The sequence below is a fragment of the Salmo salar genome, chromosome 24 (assembly GCF_965601325.2).
Source record: "Salmo salar chromosome 24, fSalSal1, whole genome shotgun sequence".
NCBI classification, from domain to species: domain Eukaryota; kingdom Metazoa; phylum Chordata; class Actinopteri; order Salmoniformes; family Salmonidae; genus Salmo; species Salmo salar.
In genome coordinates, this window is record NC_138314.1 from 33,032,384 (window position 1) to 33,050,473 (window position 18,090).

The 18,090-nt window shown below is 42.8% G+C and overlaps 1 protein-coding gene across 1 annotated transcript; it reads right to left on the reverse strand.

The window, feature by feature from the left end:
- Positions 1-1,273: 1,273 nt before the first annotated feature.
- phf19 (PHD finger protein 19) lies at positions 1,274-16,929 on the reverse strand. The gene is made up of 15 exons (XM_014172400.3): positions 16,763-16,929; positions 15,507-15,730; positions 14,894-14,975; positions 14,209-14,304; positions 13,258-13,352; positions 12,493-12,641; positions 12,257-12,352; positions 11,966-12,034; positions 11,338-11,458; positions 11,133-11,200; positions 10,616-10,762; positions 10,192-10,258; positions 9,478-9,563; positions 5,942-6,037; positions 1,274-3,819 (listed from the first exon to the last, which is right to left on the reverse strand). The coding sequence occupies exons 2-15, from the start codon at positions 15,693-15,695 to the stop codon at positions 3,477-3,479; spliced, it is 1,704 nt and encodes a 567-aa protein (XP_014027875.1). The 5' UTR covers positions 15,696-15,730; positions 16,763-16,929; the 3' UTR covers positions 1,274-3,476.
- Positions 16,930-18,090: the final 1,161 nt, after the last annotated feature.

An 18,090-nucleotide genomic window follows, 5' to 3' on the forward strand; every position in this document is an offset into this window, starting at 1 on the left:
CCACAAATGTGCATGTGTCTGCTCAAACGGTCAGAAACAGACTCCATGAGGGTGGTATGAGGGCCCGACGTCCACAGGTGGGGATTGTGCTTACAGCCCAACACCGTGCAGGACGTTTGGCATTTGCCAGAGAACACCAAGATTGGCAAATTCGCCACTGGCGCCCTGTGCTCTTCACAGATGAAAGCAGGTTCACACTGAGCACGTGACAGACGTGACAGAGTCTGGAGACGCCGTGGAGAACGTTCTGCTGCCTGCAACATCCTCCAGCATGACCGGTTTGGCGGTGGGTCAGTCATGGTGTGGGGTGGCATTTCTTTGGGGGGCCGCACAGCACCTCATCAGGAGCATGCCCAGGCGTTGTAGGGAGGTCATACAGGCACGTGGAGGCCACACATACTACTGAGCCTCATTTTGACTTGTTTTAAGGACATTACATAAAAGTTGGATCAGCCTGTAGTGTGGTTTTCCACTTTAATTTTGAGTGTGACTCCAAATCCAGACCTCCATGGGTTGATAAATTGGATTTCCATTGATTATTTTTGTGTGATTTTGTTGTCAGCACATTCAACTATGTAAAGAAAAAAGTATTTAATAAGATGATTTCTTTCATTCAGATCTAGGATGTGTTGTTTAAGTGTTCCCTTTATTTTTTTGAGCAGTGTAGTTGTGTCGTTAATATGGTAAGGTGACACTGGTGAGGGTCATGCATGTTCCTCCAAGGATGTTTGCTGTGTAATCATGTGTAAAGTCGATACTGTCAGTCTCATAACAGTTAATTGTCTCTTTCTGTCCTTACGGGCTCCTCTAACACTTCTCTACACATGCTGCTCTGGAAAACCACCAGACTTGGTTTTAGTAATGCTAGACTTTTGTGAACACTGAACAGATGAGGATATGGTTTTAAGATGATGTATCATTTTACAATTGCATTCCTGTGTGAATTCATTTATTGGGCTCTTCTATTGCAATAAGGTAAACTGGTATGGCATCTATATCTAAGTAGGAGAAAAAGCACATGGGGTGGTGAAGACAGCCCAATACATCACCGGGACCATGCTCCCACCCTTCCAGGACATCTACTCGAAACGGTGCCTGAGGATGTCCCGCAGCATCATCAAGGACACTACACACCCCAGCCAAGAGCCGTTCACTCCCTTCCCGTCAGGCAGAGACAGTTTTAATCTACAGTACAAGCCATCAGAGTGCTGATGGTGTATACCATGTGTATCCTGTACATATAGTAAGACATCTCAAATAATTTTTATTACAATTCAAAAGACCAAATAAAGTTTAATGAATGACAAATAAGGATGCATAATGCCCGCTGAGAGATGTAACAGTTAACATTTCTAACAAGCATAGGAAATAGGGGTAAATGTACAGTACACAGGAAGTTCTCTATATACACAGCTCTGGGCATGTAACATGGCAAAACAACTATTGTACAGTCATTCATGTTTAAACATGCATTTTATTTTATTTAAAATACAACTAAAGTCAAACTTTTATGCTGCACACAGTTTACCGTTGATGTGTCACTATTCAAGAATCATCCATAAAATATATTAAATGGAAACTCCATAGGATAGATATGAATCTACTCATAATATAAACTGTTTTAGAGTGAATACAGTCATACTGTAATTTGAAGGATAGTAAGTGCATAAAACGGTTGCAAAAAGCTAAAGGGGAAACATATTACAAGTAGCTTAAAACTTTGCTTATTAATAATATAACGCATATATAGCATGTGACTTCTGATCACAAATTTACATAATAATCAATTCAAACTATATTGTAAATAATATTTGGTTATTTAGTAACATCAATTTAAAAAAAAACACTTGCATAGTTTAAGATGTGTCAATAGTGCAATGACGTAAAGGGGTGATGTATATTAACAGAAATGTTAATAGGAAAGCGTCATTTATCTTTCACGATGTACTGACGTATTGATATCGAATCATATTTATCAAGGTCGAAAGATTCTGTATCCTGTTCATTAAGCACAATCAGAAGAAAACAAAATGAAACGGAGGGATTACCTGGACGTGTCGAATAAATAGACCTAAATGCTCATTTTTGTTTTCCGCTCAATTATTTTCCTTTCCCCCCCCCCCCCCCCCCACGAGTGCCCTAATGTACACAGCACCAGGTTTCACTGTCAGCGAAAAGATATCTAACAGTCTGGCACAAAACAAATACATGTCTTGAGGAAACATAGAAATATCTATTGGTGGAAGAGTAATATATAGTCATCTTTGGATATTGTAAGAGCATAGACCAAGACTCCCCCTTAAAGTCCATGACAGAAGGAATATTCTAATTTTAACTTTCTAGGTTTCAAATGTCAAAAAAGATCTTACAGTGTCTAAAAGTACTATGTTAAAATAAGTTCTCCATCCTCTACCTTGAATTTCCATTAAATACAACAGTTTTGCATCTACGTAAGCCAAACTACCTATGTCAGCATAAACCACTAGAAATAAAAGGAAAACCAGGAACACTATCAGAAATGCTTGTAGTATTTGCTTTGGTCTCTTGTCCCCCTAACCATCCGGTAAAACTGTCTCTAAACACATTTGAAAATGAAAGGACCAAGTATAAACCGACTGTTAAGTGATAACATTCATAGAAACGTGTTTGTTCCTCAGCTTTTAAACTTGGCATTACAGTACTGCGTAGATAAAGCTGTTGAAATGCGGTTTCATTGATCAGTGGAGAGGCACAACAATGACAAAGGTATAACTTGCTACAAGTTAAATGTTGCTTGGATATGGCATATTGCTGTTAAAAGAGAAACAATTCAAAACATAAGGTAATAAAAAATGTAAAAAACACTGAAAAACTATTAATAGAGCAGAATATTATTGGAAGTTGTCTGAATTGAATTTAGGGACACTGACAGCCCATTTTAGCAGTGCTCTTTTAACAGTTTTTCTGCTATCCTTTAGAATCAGTGGTATTGTTATTTCTTGGACCCCTGAGCCATATCTCACGTTACCTTTACAGTACCATCACAAATCTTCTACTCAAACTATCATCCGGTTAAGACCAAGGCAATAGGCACACATTGGTTGAATCAACGAAATAACGTGGAATAGACGTTGAATTTACGTCTGTGCCCCATGGGACTATTTTTCAGGCTGTGTTACTGTTGAAAATGCTTGAGGACGCTACCAAACAGACAATGTATCTATATATAAAAAAAATTAAAAAAACGTACTCAATCATTACATTTCTGTTCAATACATTCCGGTTGAATTACAAATTAAATAATAAAAACCTTAGCTATGGTGGAAGAGAACAACCATTTTTACTTGTCATATATACTGAAATAGTACTGTAGCGCAAAAGAAAGCAACATGAAACAATTAAATGAGTACAACTAGGTAGGCCTTGCTAGGCTGATCTTGCCTTTTACCCCCTTCTCTGCAACACCTAACTGAAGACAGCCTGTCTGGTCGGCCAGGTCAGTAGGGCGTGGTGCCCTCCCACTCCACCAGATACTGCACCTTCCCCTCCAGAGTGACCCGGCGGGCCAGCACCTGGTATTTCTCTCCACAGGTGAGCCGCCCCGCCGCCCCAAAGTAGTTGGTGATGGAGGACTTGAGGTGGGAGAGGGATGAGTCGTCCTCGCTGATGCTGTCGAAGGTGTGGCTGTCGATGGCATTGTCCAGCATCACGGAGGCCGTCTCCTCTCCCGGCAGGCTCTGCTCCATAGGGCTCAGCTCGTTCTCCACCACCTCCTTCTTAGTGGCCAGCACCGTGTAGTTTGAGGTGGGCAGCTTCCTCTTACGGCTGCCAACATTCTTCCTGCAACAAGTTAGAAAAACATTAATTAGGGCATGCAGCAAAGCATTTTTGGAAATGTTTTGCAAAATGAGCATTTCTTATTGGACAAGTCCAGTTAGTCCCTTCCTCTTGCAGTCTGTTTGGTGCCAAATGAACATGACCCTAATATCAGCAACCTATTGAAACAAAAGCAACAACGGTTTCCTGAATTGACTGCTTTGCTGTGCCACCAGACATACCTTTGTGGAGTCAAACAAAAAAAATGGCAACTGGACATTGCACAACCAGTCAGATTACAAACAAGACTTTGATCAGCCACCAGGGGTAGCTGTGGTCCGCTATATACCCTTTCCATCTGTCTGTGGTTTTCATACCCTATGACTGTTGGTGCTGCTTTTATACTTCCCCCTTAAAAACAGTCTGAAGAAGACTAAACAGATGGAAACTTTTCTAGACTATTAAAAAACACACTAGGCTTAGAGAGGTGGATTCCCAAATCAGATGACGTCCTCTTTTCCGATACCAAGTTGACTGTCAGTTAACTCAACATCTCATTACAGTGACACATCCTAGCCAATGGGAGCTAGCAAGAGAGGGAGTGGAGGAGAGGCAGATACTAAACGGGCATGTTTGATCTGAACCACAGTGAGAGAGGAGGGCACAGCGGGGGCACAAGCTCTGTCGCCCCACGGAATCACTCTGTCTCCACAAACACACCACACGCCTCTTAGTTCCCCCACATGGCCTCTCTAGAGTATCAGACAGGGATGTTAATGAGCAGAAGCCACATTTAAAAATAAACAGAGACTAAAGCAGAGGGATGAAATATCTGAGGTAGCTGGGAATAGGGACATGAAATGACGAGGCCCGTCTCTAGCCACACACACACACACCTCTGGGCACTGCTCTCATCTCTTAGGACAGTGTGTGTGTGTCAAGGCAGAGCACCAGCGTGGAGACGGGCAGGGCCGTTACATCAGCGCAAACACCATCATAACAATCAGTCGCCTCTCTCTGAGCCACAGGAGACGTCGGAAGCACCACGGTCACCCCATTAGTAGGAGTTTCAGCCATGGAACTAAAACACAGTAAAGGCGAAGAGCGAAAAAAAAAAGTTTCCAAAAAAAACACCATAAAATGTCAACACCCTCTGAATGTCAAACTTCAGAACCCCCCTTCTTGTGAGAGGAGGAGCCAGAACTGAGAATGTCGCAGAATAAAGCCAGTCAGTTAGAGAGCCCAGGGGTGTTCCCAAAAGGGGGGGATTCACAATGTTCAAACAATGGTGGGTTTGTGAATGAGGATATATTGAGTTTCTTAGTTCCAACCAAGACGACTAATAAGCAAATATTGGAAGATGTACAGGAGCCAACTGCATTAATTGTCCAAGACCTCACAGCATACTTCTTGTGTGATGTCAAACATGCTCGTCTCTCCTCAACTTCTCACATAGGAACATGTTCAAGAGCTTGGAAAGGCAGAGAGAAAAGCTCATCTGACAGCCTGGGCTGCAGCGTTTAGAGTCAGGGATCTTATCGATCGGTTTGCACCACACTACACACGGTGGAGCCAAATAAACTAAAAGAACACATGAGTGAGAGACAGCTGGGGGGGATGAGGGAGGGAGACTGATCATCACATTGATTATGCAACCTGCTCGTTCACCTGGAAGTCCCCTTTGACGCCAACACCTGGGTCCGTATTCACTACAATCAGTTTTGCCTTTTAAATCCTAATCAATAAGATCACGTACAGTAGACAGTGGGGACCTGATCCTAGATCAGCACTCCTATTCTGAGACACTTTGTGGATAAGGGCCCTGGACTACAGTCAAGCAGGGTCTTGAATGGTGTTGAGGTTAGAGACCTCTTCCTCTAAAGAGCACCAAAGAGGATAAGGTGCACAGATAATGTATGTGAGAGAGTTACCTTTTCTAACAACAAAAGTCTTGGCGACCACAGTGCTGTACCCGAGGCCATTGAGACCACAGTGCTGTACCCGAGGCCAATGCGACCACAGTGCTGTACCCGAGGCCAATGCGACCACAGTGCTGTACCCGAGGCCAATGCGACCACAGTGCTGTACCCGAGGCCATTGCGACCACAGTGCTGTACCCGAGGCCATTGCGACCACAATACTGTACCTGAGGTCATAGGAGACACTGGTGGTGGCAGATCCTGTGGTACTAGCCGCGTCTGTGGAGTCCAGATCCAGACTGAAGGTCCGTCCTGAGCTGGTGCTGAGGAGTAAACAACAGATCCATTCAAACGCTGGAATTACGGCACTAATCAGAAAATGGGGCAGAATAATCAGAGAATGATGGGGCCCCTGGATGGGGCAGAATAATCAGCGAATGATGGGGCAGAATAAATCAGACTGATGGGGCCCATGGATGGAACAGAATAGCTCTAGCATTGACGGTCCTATTTTCTTTGTTTTTATTCCAAACCTCACTAAGGAAAATCAACAATCACCATGGCTGCTCACCCTCACGTTGTGACCGCAAATTCCAAGTCACTGTTCTGAGCCCATAATACAAGAGCCTGCATGCTAAAGGTGTGTGTGTGTGTGTGCAAGTGAAAGTACTACATCTAGCTAATGGAAGGACGTTAATGTAATGCTTCGAAGTCTACTCTCACAATCATCATTAGCTGTTTTCATCCTCCAGCTCAGTTCAGGTGCTACACAGCTATGAGCCTATTCCACTTCTCACATTCCAACAGAGTTAGTCCCCTTTTTTGGAGTTGCACCAGCTAGTCCCCATCTATTGATTTTCCTCTACGAAAGCTCTGTTGATTGTCAACATTCCCCAAAGTGTTTGCCTTTCTTTCTTGTATTGTTCAGCGCTGTTCGAGAGCTGATACCATGGCCGAATACAAACAGTGTAGTTATTCCCTCCGTAAGACAATCAAACAGGAGAAACATCAGTACAGAGACAAAGTGGAGTCACAATTCAACGGCTCAGACACGAGACGTATGTGGCAAGGTCTACAGACAATCACGGACTACACAGGGGAAACCAGCCACCTCGCGGACACTGACGTCTTGCTCCCGGACAAGCTAAACACCTCCTTCACCCATTTTGGGGATAACATAGTACCACCAACGCAGCCCGCTACCAAGAACTATGGGCTCCCCATCTCCGTGGCTGACGTGAGTAAAACATTTAAAACGTGTTAACCCTCGCAAGGCTGCCGGCCCAGACGGCATCCCTAGCCGCGTCCTCAGAGCATGCGCAGACCATCTGGCTGGAGTGTTTACGGACATATTCTATCTCTCCCTATCCCAGTCTGCTGTCCCCACTTGCTTCAAGATGGCCACTATTGTTCCTGTACCCAAAGAAGCAAAGGTAACTGAACTAAATGATTATTGCCCCGTAGCACTCACTTCTGTCATCATGAAGTGCTTAGAGAGACTAGTCAAGGATCATATCACCTCTACCTTACCTGACACCCTAGACCCACTTCAATTTGTTTACTGCCCCAATAGATCCAGAGATGATGCAATCGCCGCACTGCCCTATCTCATCTGGACAAGAGGAATACCTATGTAAGAATGCTGTTCATTGACTATAGCTCTGCATTCAACACCATAGTACCCTCCAAGCTCATCATTAAGCTCGGGGGCCCTAGGTCTGAACGCCGCCCTGTGCAGCTGGGTCCTGGACTCCCTGACGGGACACCCCAAGGTGGTGAAGATAGGAAACAGCACCTCCACTTCACTGATCCTCAACACAGGGGCCCCACAAGGGTGCGTGCTCAGCCCCCTCCTGTACTCGCTGTTCACCCATGACTGTGGGGTCACGCACGCCTCCAATTCAATCATCAAGTTTGCAGACACAACAGTAGTATGCCTGATTACCAACAATGACGAGACAGCCTACAGGGAGGAGGTGAGGGCCCTGGGAGAGGAAAATAACCTCTCACTCAAAGTCAACAAAACAAAGGAGCTGATCGTGAACTTCAGGAAACAGCAGAGGGAGTATGCCCCATCCACGTCGACGGGACAGCAGTGGAGAAGGTGGAAAGCTTCAAGTTCCTCGGCATACACATCACTGACGATCTGAAATGGTCCACCCACACAGACAGTGTTGTGAAGAAGACGCAACAGCGCCTCTTCAACCTCAGGAGGCTGAATACATTTGGGTGGCCCCTAAAACCCTCCAAACTTTTACAGATGCACAATTGACAGCATCCTGTCAGGCTGTATCACTGCCTGTTACAGCAACTGCCCCGTCCGCAACCACAGGGCTCTCCAGACGGTGGTGCGGTCTGCCCAACGCATCACCAGGGGCAAACTACCTGCCCTCCAGAACACCTACAGCACCCGCTGTCACAGGAAGGCCAAAAAGATCATCAAGGACATCAACCACCCGAGCCACGGCCTGTTCACCCTGCTATCATCCAGAAGGCAAGGTCGGTACAGGTGCATCAAAGCTGGGACTGAAAACCAGCTTCTATCTCAAGGCCATCAGACTTAAATAGCCATCACTAGCCGGCTTCCACCCGGTTAGTCAACTCTCCACCTTAGAGGCTGCTGCCCTATATTTATATACTTGGAATCACTGGTCACTTTAATGGAACACTAGTCACTTTAATAATGTTTACATATTGCTTTACTTATCTCATATGTGTATACTGCATTCTATTCTACTATATTTTTGTCAATGCCACTCAATCTAATATTTATATATTTCTTAATTCCTTTCTTTTACGTGTGTATTGTTGTGAATTGTTAGATACTACTGCACTGTTGGAACACAAGCATTTCACTACACCCGCAATAACATCTGCTAAATGTGTATGTGACCAATAAAATTTGATAATTTTTTTTAATGTTTACCCTGTTTTCTCCCCAATTGGTAGTTACAGTCTTCTCCCATCGCTGCAACTCCCGTACGGACTCAGGAGAGGCTAAGGTCGAGAGCTGTGCGTCACCCGAAGCACAACCCAACCAAGCCGCACTGCTTCTTGGCACAATGCCCACTTAACCCGTAAGCCAGCCGCACCAATGTGTCGGAGGAAACGCAGTGCACCTGGCCATTGTGTCAGCATGCACTGCGCCCGGGCCGCCACAGGAGTCGCTAGCGCGCAATGGGACAAGGACATCCCTCCCGGCCAAACCCTCCCCTAACCCGGACGATGCTGGGCCAATTGTGCGCCACCCCATGGGTCTCCCTGTCGCGGCCGGCTGCAACACAGCCTAGACTCAAACCCAGAATCTCTAGTGGTACAGCTAGCACTGCGATGCAGTGCCACTCAGTAGGCCGTGATTTGATAACCTTTACAGGAAAATGTAATTAAAATCACATCATTCGGCACATTGATGAAAATCACAGTGGTGACCAAAGACTGACAGAAAAAAAGTGTGTCTTTCAAAGGGAAATAAATGGGGGTAGATTGTTAGGGCCCAGAAAATAACTGCACCCAATCGAAGGCAATGAAGTCAATGTCAAATGTTTGCAGCTTCATTGGAAATTAGCATCATCGTGTACTGTAGGTCAATGCCCAGACAAAAGTCTTCAAATTTACACTCTTAGAGCTGGTTTTCCAGACACAGATTAAACCTTGATTCAAAATACAGTTTAAAGGAGAGAAACGTCATTGAACATGCTTCTTAATCCAGGACTAGGCTTAATCTGTGTCCGGGAAACTGGCCCTTAACATCCACAACATTTACCTTTTGAGGCTTTGTAACTCATCCAAGGTGAAGTCAAAGATGTTGGCCATGTGATGGTTGGTGCTCCAGGTGGAGGTCAGGTCATTCTACACAACACATCATCACACAACACACACCACAACATACAAACACACTGTTGGTATTATAGCACTCAACCATTGTCATAAACAACATTGTTCCCATCATCATCATCATCCTTGTCCTCATCAGTTCTGTCTATACACGCTGTCTATATGCCATTGCCCTGTCTGTATTTTCATCTGAGTACCTTTCTCCTTCCTGCCTGGCAGTATTAGCTTTATTACTAGGAAATGTCAGAGGTTTATTGTTAGAGCACATTGTGCCTGGGGACCAGACAGACACTCAGAGGGATTTGTCAGTAAAATGCCTCAGAGACCAACTGTAAGTAATCCCCTTTGAGTAGAACCGTGAAGAGAGAGGGATGAGGGCAATGACACACAGGGACTTCATGGTACATGGTGGACAGGAGATAGACTTTTAGAAGAGGAACAGTGGTCTGAGATGGAGGGGAAAAAAAGAGCACAGAAAAATGGAGGAGGAGGAGATGGGAGGAATTCCAGCAACGTTGATAATCATCAGAGGTAGGAAAGAACAAAAGCAGCGCAGATTTATTCAAAGTTCAGGCTCAGTGAAACAGTAGAAAAGGTGGTTGGCACGACCGGAGTTAGATGTTGAGACAATCAGAGAACTCACATTGGGAATGGCATCCTCCAGCAGCCATTTTGATCTTCTCTTCCTCCTCTTCTCTGCAGGGAGAGAGCTGAGGAAGAGACAACTTTCACTTTCTAATCACACAATATGATTACTGGGTGACAATTTGACAGCCTAATATCACTCAGTAATTCCCTGATAAAATTATATTGTTTTCGGCACACTGTCTTTAGTTCTTCGAGTAGAACTGTTACATAGCCATTACCACTAAATGAGAACTTTCATCTTGAAATGTTTGTTCTCTGGTAGGGGTAAATTAATGGTGGGAGGTCCTAGGAAACATTACAATTACATGATCACTTAACATTGATCAACATTTTCTGACTGAGCCAAGAGAGGTGTTGTAGAAAGTTAGCAGAAACCTAATTGAAATAGTGTATCCAGCTTTCACTACGGCGTGAAATACCTGTTCCTGCCTGCGCCTTTCTTCCGTCCTCTCCATCCCTCGTTCTGAGCCCTTTCAGGAAACAGTTTGGAGGGAGGGTTGGGGGGTACGCGGGTCCTCAGGCGGAAGATGCATTTCCTCTTCTTGATCTCCTTCCCACAGAGAAACCTGGAGAAATAACGAGGGCGGTGACAAGGTCATGGTCTGGCAGAGGGGGTGTGATGTCAACAAATACACCTTCAGCCAAGTAAAATGTTTGTTGTAACAAATACTGTATGACCAGAACAAACATTTAACAACTTACTGAATGTTGGGGGCCATAGTATACTAGTGTTAATAGCACATGAATAAGACATTGGCTGATACAGTATATAGTGTTGCAGTACATGTATGCAGTTGTAGTAAATCTGTGGAGAGTTTTGTTAAACCGAGCACTTACAGTTTTACACTGTATCTACTGTGTGTATATATATATATATATATATATATGTGTATATATATATATATATATATATATATAGGGAGAGAGATTTCTTACTTGCTCTTGTAGTTGTTCAGAGCATCAAGGAGATATTGGCCTCTTTCTGTTGGAGGAGTATTGGAGAGCTGTGGGGAATATTAAAATGTCAGTCCGATGCAATTAGCTTTAAAAATATCTGTTTTTCACGAGACAGCATAAATCTGAACTTCCTATCCGGATTCCTATTCAGAATTCAGACAGGATTTCATTTGGTGTTCCTAACCTTGCCCAACTGGAAATGGTCCCAGTTGTTGCTGACAAAGTTGAGGATCTCCTCCAGCTCAAAGTACTTCTTCTTACTCTGGACTCCAAGGTTGTAAAGTGCCAAGTGCACCACGTCCACCCTGGATAAGAAACCAGGGACAATCGATGGGAATCCCATGAAATGAGAGGGAGAAATATTATGTTCAACAAAATCTAAAAGATGAGAACTGATTGTATCTAGAGTGACTGAGTGCAGAGCCGGTTTTCCTCACCAGCAGCATTCACATATGAGATCATAAGGGATGATAATGATGATCGATTCCATTGCCTTCATAAATACAATTCTCAATTATACATCCATGAGTTAGCAGATAGGGAGTTGGGTTTAGCGAGACGTGGAAATGTAGTCCTCTTAATCAGATATTGTGCTGCCTAGCACCCCAGTGTGTATTAACAGCAATACAATGCTGTTAGGGGCAGTTTACACTAGCACATTGTCATAAGCACAAGAGCATAATAATGCCACACATCCTCTACCTACTGTACTATAGGACACCAATGCCCTTTGCATTCTTAATTAAAGTACCCCATCTGGAGTCTCAGAGTGAGCCTCAGAGGGAGATAGGAAGAGTATAGTAGCCATTTACCATCGGAGGGCCAGGCGCTTGATGTACTCCACTCCTTTATTACACATGGAACAGATGAACAAGTAAAACCTGAAAGAGAAAGGCACAGAGGAGGAGAAAGCACACGTCACGTGCCTCTAGGGGAAATCAAAGATCCATAATGGTCCTCAGTCATATGGGTATACCCTCGACTTCCATGACATGTCTATCACTTTCCAGACTACAATTATTTCCTCTGACATCCCAGGATTTGTCCTAACCGTGGGAACCCCCAGAATAAAACCTATTCTGTTTGATAACAATTCCACACACCTATCTCCAAACATCATGGACTCCTGTAGGCACTGGATACAGGCCTCATGGAACCACTGTTCACACCGAAAACACTGCAGCATCTTCAAGTACCACCTGGGAGGAGAGCAGCCATTAGTGAAAAGTAAGTTACTAAATGAGCAACAGAGTGCTGTATCTGAATCAAATCCAGTTGCTTTCTAAAAGAGTGGATATGTAAAATGCTATGCTGCAGTGTGTCTAGCCAGCACACTCACTCTCCAGGTCCTCCACAGTAGCAATAACACTGTTGGTGATTTGTGTGGTGCTGGGAATCCCATTCCAGCTCTTCTGGGTTGTAGGTAAGCACCTGCTTCATGGCCTGCAGTGCTTTTGCTATGGGCCCCTTTTTGAGAGCTCCCCCTTTCTGTGATGAGGAGAAACAGCCACGTCAACATGGTTAGGCATTACAGGACAGCGTTCAATCGGACACATCGTTCACCGGACGTGCTTGTTGCACCCTCGACAACTACTATGATTATTATTATTTGACCATGCTGGTCATTTATGAACATTTTAACATCTTGACCATGTTCTGTTATAATATCCACCCTGCACAGCCAGAAGAGGACTGGCCACCCCTCATAGCCTGGTTCCTCTCTAGGTTTCTTCCTAGGTTTTTGGCCTTTCTAGGGAGTTTTTCCTAGGGAGTTTTTCCTAGCCACCGTGCTTCTTTCACATGCATTGCTTGCTGTTTGGGGTTTTAGGCTGGGTTTCTGTACAGCACTTTGAGATATCAGCTGATGTACGAAGGGCTATATAAAAATAAATTTGATTGATTGATTTGATCGTAGCAAAACGTTTGGTAACAGAAAACTAAAATCTGTGTTCTTATTGGACGTGTTCAAGTAGTGCCTCCCCATTTCAAAACGTTTTCTTCCTGTTGAACACTACCCTAGACAAACAGTCATTAAAAATTATATTACAGTTATTTTAGTTTCTTGCTCAATTGAAGAGCAGCTTGTTCTATCAATAATACTCACCCGCACAGCTAAAACAAAGATACACCTCCTGCAAAACCATGGTGACAAAACCATTGAGCTCTCCACCTGTGGCATGTGACACTGCTGGTGGTAACCTTGTGGAAACAGAGATAAGAGGACAATGAAAACATCATGCTTGCCCAATAAACAAACATAATGCTCAAACCCAATAAAAATAAAACAAATGGTTAAATACATGAATAAATGGATGGATCCATGAAAAAGTGCTATTGCCGGCCATACTTTGAGCCACAGCAATGTGTTATGTTGATCTGAAGGGGGCATCCAACCAACTCTAGAAGCTTTTAATCCTGTCTAGCAAATGCTGGGAAACCAGAGGGAGTGGACTCCCAAAGCAATTAATGACTTTAATTAAGAGCCAAGTAGAAACAAAACAAACGAGACACTACAGCCTGGGGACAGGACCCTGCACAACTGTTACTATGGCCCCACCCTAATACATGTCCTTGTCATGGACAAAATTGTAGATGTCTGATGGGACCTGTCTCTTTAAGACAAACACCCATGGAAAGTACTTGGTTTAACGTACACAGGGTTTAAAAGATGTTATGAGTCACAAAGGCCTTCTGTGCACTTTGTCCAACTGAAAATGTTCACTGTTTCACTTTCAGAGATTCAATGACCTTTAGCAGATGACATGTAGTTATGCTACAGATGTACCCTTCTTCAGTTCTGTATGTTGTTCCAGTCAATTTAATACAGTTCAAAGATACAGTTTATGCTTTTAGAGATACAGTGTCAAAGCATTCAAATACATAAAGTTCTGGAAGTAAATATAGAAGCAAATAGAGCCCTGTATACAATGAACAATGAGATCCCCTCCCACTTAATCAATCTGTAAAGACCTTGCATCCACTTGCATATAAGTGCAAGAAAGAGGAGTGTAGCCACATCCTCCTTTAAGGATCGTCAGACTCTACAGCGACTCACCTATTCCACATTTTCCACATATCAGGATCTCATTGTCGGATATCAGCACTATTTCGGAACAGACTGAGCATTTGGGCTCCTCCCCCGGAACTCCAGCTGCATGTTTTGGGAGAGAAGAATAGCATTAGTGTACATTCAATGATGATTATACCTCAGCTACATCCTACATGATGTCAGCATGTCAACAGCACATGCAAGATATTCAATTAAGAGCAATCTGCGAGGCATTACTGACATAAATTGGCCCTTTCAGAGAAAAGTGTCATTTAGACAGTTGAAGAGTTTAAAGGACAGTCAAGTCCATTAGGGAATAGGGAAGTGTCTAAATATACCTTTAAGTGGCCTACTGTAAAGTACAAGTATTGGCTAAGTAATGGACGCCAATTGAAAGTGTTGAGGAATATGTAGCCCAGAATAAAGGAGCTTCATCACGGTCCAGGGAGCTACAGTAAGAAATTGTAATGATTTCCAGTTAGGATGTTGTGTAATTCTGTTGAAAGTTTACACATTAATCATGGCTTTTGGAGAGAGCTTTTGAGATGTTGAACCTGTCTGGTGTAGATCCATATTATCAGCAGACATAAATTCATTGAGGATGTAAGTTAAACCAATTCACACATTGTTTTATTTTACAGAGACAACAACAATAAGAAAAACATGAATATTCCAGTTTCTCTTCACTCACCATGTTGGATGTCTTTCCAGAGAACCCAGAATTTTGAATTATCTTCAAAAGTGACAAAGCAGCTCTGCTTGGAGGTGCTCACCTTGAATGAAGTGAAAACAGATAGTATGAGGTGGGAGGCAAATTGTGTATGACAGGTTTATTACAGTTCTATTCCAATAATAGTGTGTTATATTAGATTTGTCATAAAACACAAATTACTGCTGTAGTGCCTAAAATCTACATAGAAACCACCATATTTGTGTGAATATTCCAGAGCAGTATTTGGACAGTACACTCTTAGAAAAAAGGGTTCTAAATTGGTTCTTTGGCTGTCCCCATAGGGAGAACCCTTTTGGGCTCCAAGTAGAACCCTTTTGAGTTCCAAGTACAACCCTCTGTGGAAAGAGTTCTACATGGAATCCAAATAGGTCCTCATTGGAACCAAAAGGGTTCTTCAAAAGGTTCTCCTATGGGTACAGCCGAAGATTCATTTTAGATTCTAGATAGGGGGGAAAAAAGGTGCTAAGACTGTACTTATAGTTATGTAAATAAAATGAGTCCAAACCATTGTGTGGAAGTATACTACAGTATTTAACTGATAAAACAATGTCCTGTTGTGCTGGGGACTTACTCTCTGGATCTTCCCCAGGTAGTATAGGCCATCAGACCAGCGGCACAGTACATACTGGCCCACGGTCACGCTGCTTTCCATGTCTGTGAAGCTCCGCCCCCTTTCCCTCTTCTGGGGTAAATGCTTGGCCTCCAGCACCTCATCTGGCTCCACACTGCAGAAGTTATCTCTGTAGGCTGACTGCAACATGCTGCAGCTGGGCTGTCCACACACTACTACTCTTCCTAGGAGAATCAGGGCTTTACATTGTCATTGAGGTAGCAACGTCCTCATGATCACCACATTATGGAGGTGGTGGTTGAACATTGTTGTGTCAGTTCTTTTTTTAAATCAAATGTATTGACACGCACCTACAGTAGACAAAAACTATTGTTAAGGTGTCATAACATGCATTTCCTGAAGAAAATTAAAAAAAAATAGGACATATGCCTATGTATGCATCATGAAATCCAGCCCTTCAACATATTTGTTTTAACACCCCACCCCTGTTCTGATGTAGGCTGATGTCTGATGACTCGGTCTGGATGTTCTACTGCGTGTAGATCACAGCACCCGCTACAGGTCTGACCAAGGTATTTTATACCTCAGCGGACTGACTCATCAGCCAACTGCAGCCAGCCATCACATTTGAATTTGACTTGTCAACGCAGTCGCAAATTGCAGCACTTGCGCGAGTCAAACTGGTCGTGTACAAGTATTACAAAGTGGCATGGCACGTTTTTAACAGTTAGCTAGTAGTCTATCAAACTGTAACGACTCTCGAATGTAATTTATCAAACTGATTACAGACTAGTTAGTTGATTGGCTAAGTTATGTCCCATCAAGAAGATGGGCATATCGCCAACATAAATTGTTAAAAGTATTTTATTTTGCTAACCTGATCACACTTTTGCATCTCCTCCACTGCATGTCTTCTCACAAAACTCTTAATTGCTAACTAGTCTGCTGTCTAAACATGTTAGAGTTGTTCTATCAGCCATATATAGCTTGGTAGCTAGCTAGCTATAGCTGCTAGTTAGCCAGCTAAACTGCAACTGTCAAACCAATGAAACGAATGTTACTTGCCCCTGGGTAGTGTATCGCATATGCATTTATGCAAGGAACATCTAGTTTAGCTTGCTAAATGTAATCTATGAATACCCGAATGATGAGATTGAGCATTTATTAACAATAGTTTGCGACATTAAAAGTAGGATGAGATGCAAAAATTAAATCCAATTCAGTGAGCTGTAATAATGTATATGGACTTCTCTTACCGCCTTGGTAAACTTCCAATCCAGGGTCAATGCTCGAAATAATGTCGCTGCTGTTGAGTAACGTTCCATTCGCTAGGAGTTGTCGATTCTTGCAATATGTGTACAGGCGCTAAAGTTCAAACTATGCAAGTCGCCATTTTTCATTTTTTCCCGCGAATCAATTTACGTTTTCCTTATGTAATTAGCATAATCACATCATCATCTTCATACAGGAAGTTCAACATTTCGCTCTCTAGCTGCGTAGGAACATTTCTTTTTCTTCTTTTTAGCGAGCCTTGAACGTTTTCCAAATATGATTTAGCATTTTCAAGCACTTTTAGTTATTATGATAATATCCATATCATTGTCAATGATAGTAGTATCTTTGATAACGCCTACCACTACTGCTGATTATTACACAAACATGTATTACTAGCTATACTACCCTTATCACCATCATCATATGTCATAATCGTCTTCATCGTCGTCTTCATCATCATCATTATATGTCATCTTCATCATAAGACTCATAATATATTTGTACATTTTTGTAAAGAAAATGCCTGCACAGTGTATGTACCATTCATGTTGCATGACTGAATGCATTAATGTTTTTGTATCTAATGAATAACACACACAACATTACATGAATATGTTCTAGTAATCAAATTCCTTGAGAATCTAGGATTTGATATACTGGCACTGACGTCAGATTGCGGATTCTGCCCTGTTTATTTGAGCTTACTCTTAAGCAAATAAAAAATAATGAAATCTATAGAGATCCATTTATGGGAAGGCTCTCTGTTTACTTCCACAGCGCTGCTGCCTGTTTATGAGGATTTTGCTTATGGAACTATGCTGAGAGGAAATCTCAGATCAGCTGAGATGCCATTTAGCAGATGAGTTGAGGGGACAATTATTTGGTCAATTCTATTTTTTAAATCTTTTCTGCCATAATGTCACTGGTATATACTACTTGTGTGTACTGCTATACACTTTTTCAATTATCTTAAATGTTAAACGTTTGAGGCACTCTAAATGCAACTAGAATTGTGATTTAGCCTACATGCACCTGCATGGACAGTTTTGAGACTGGTAACCAAGTAGCTTATAGAGGCATCCAATTTTATTCAATGTGTAACATCAAAATCTCCAAAATGTCACCTGAGAGTGTTTGGTGCCATGGCTTACTGAACCAACATTTGTCAAAAACACTTTAAAGCATAAATAAAGCGGTGGTTCTTTGTTGCTCAGTTGGTAGAGCATGGCACGTGTAATGCTAGGGTAGTGGATTCGATTCCTAGCACCAGCCATACGTAAAATGCATGCATGCATGACTGTAAATTGGT

Bases quoted from the DNA above. Each gene is read 5' to 3' on its own strand.
- phf19 (XM_014172400.3), bottom strand. From the start codon at position 15,695: ATGTTGCAGTCAGCCTACAGAGATAACTTCTGCAGTGTGGAGCCAGAT. The intron at 14,976-15,506 runs GTAAGTCCCCAG...ACTTCATTCAAG, and splicing joins ACCTGGGGAAGATCCAGAGA to GTGAGCACCTCCAAGCAGAG. The intron at 12,035-12,256 runs GTGTGTGGAATT...TTTCTCTTTCAG, and splicing joins TCCATGATGTTTGGAGATAG to GTTTTACTTGTTCATCTGTT.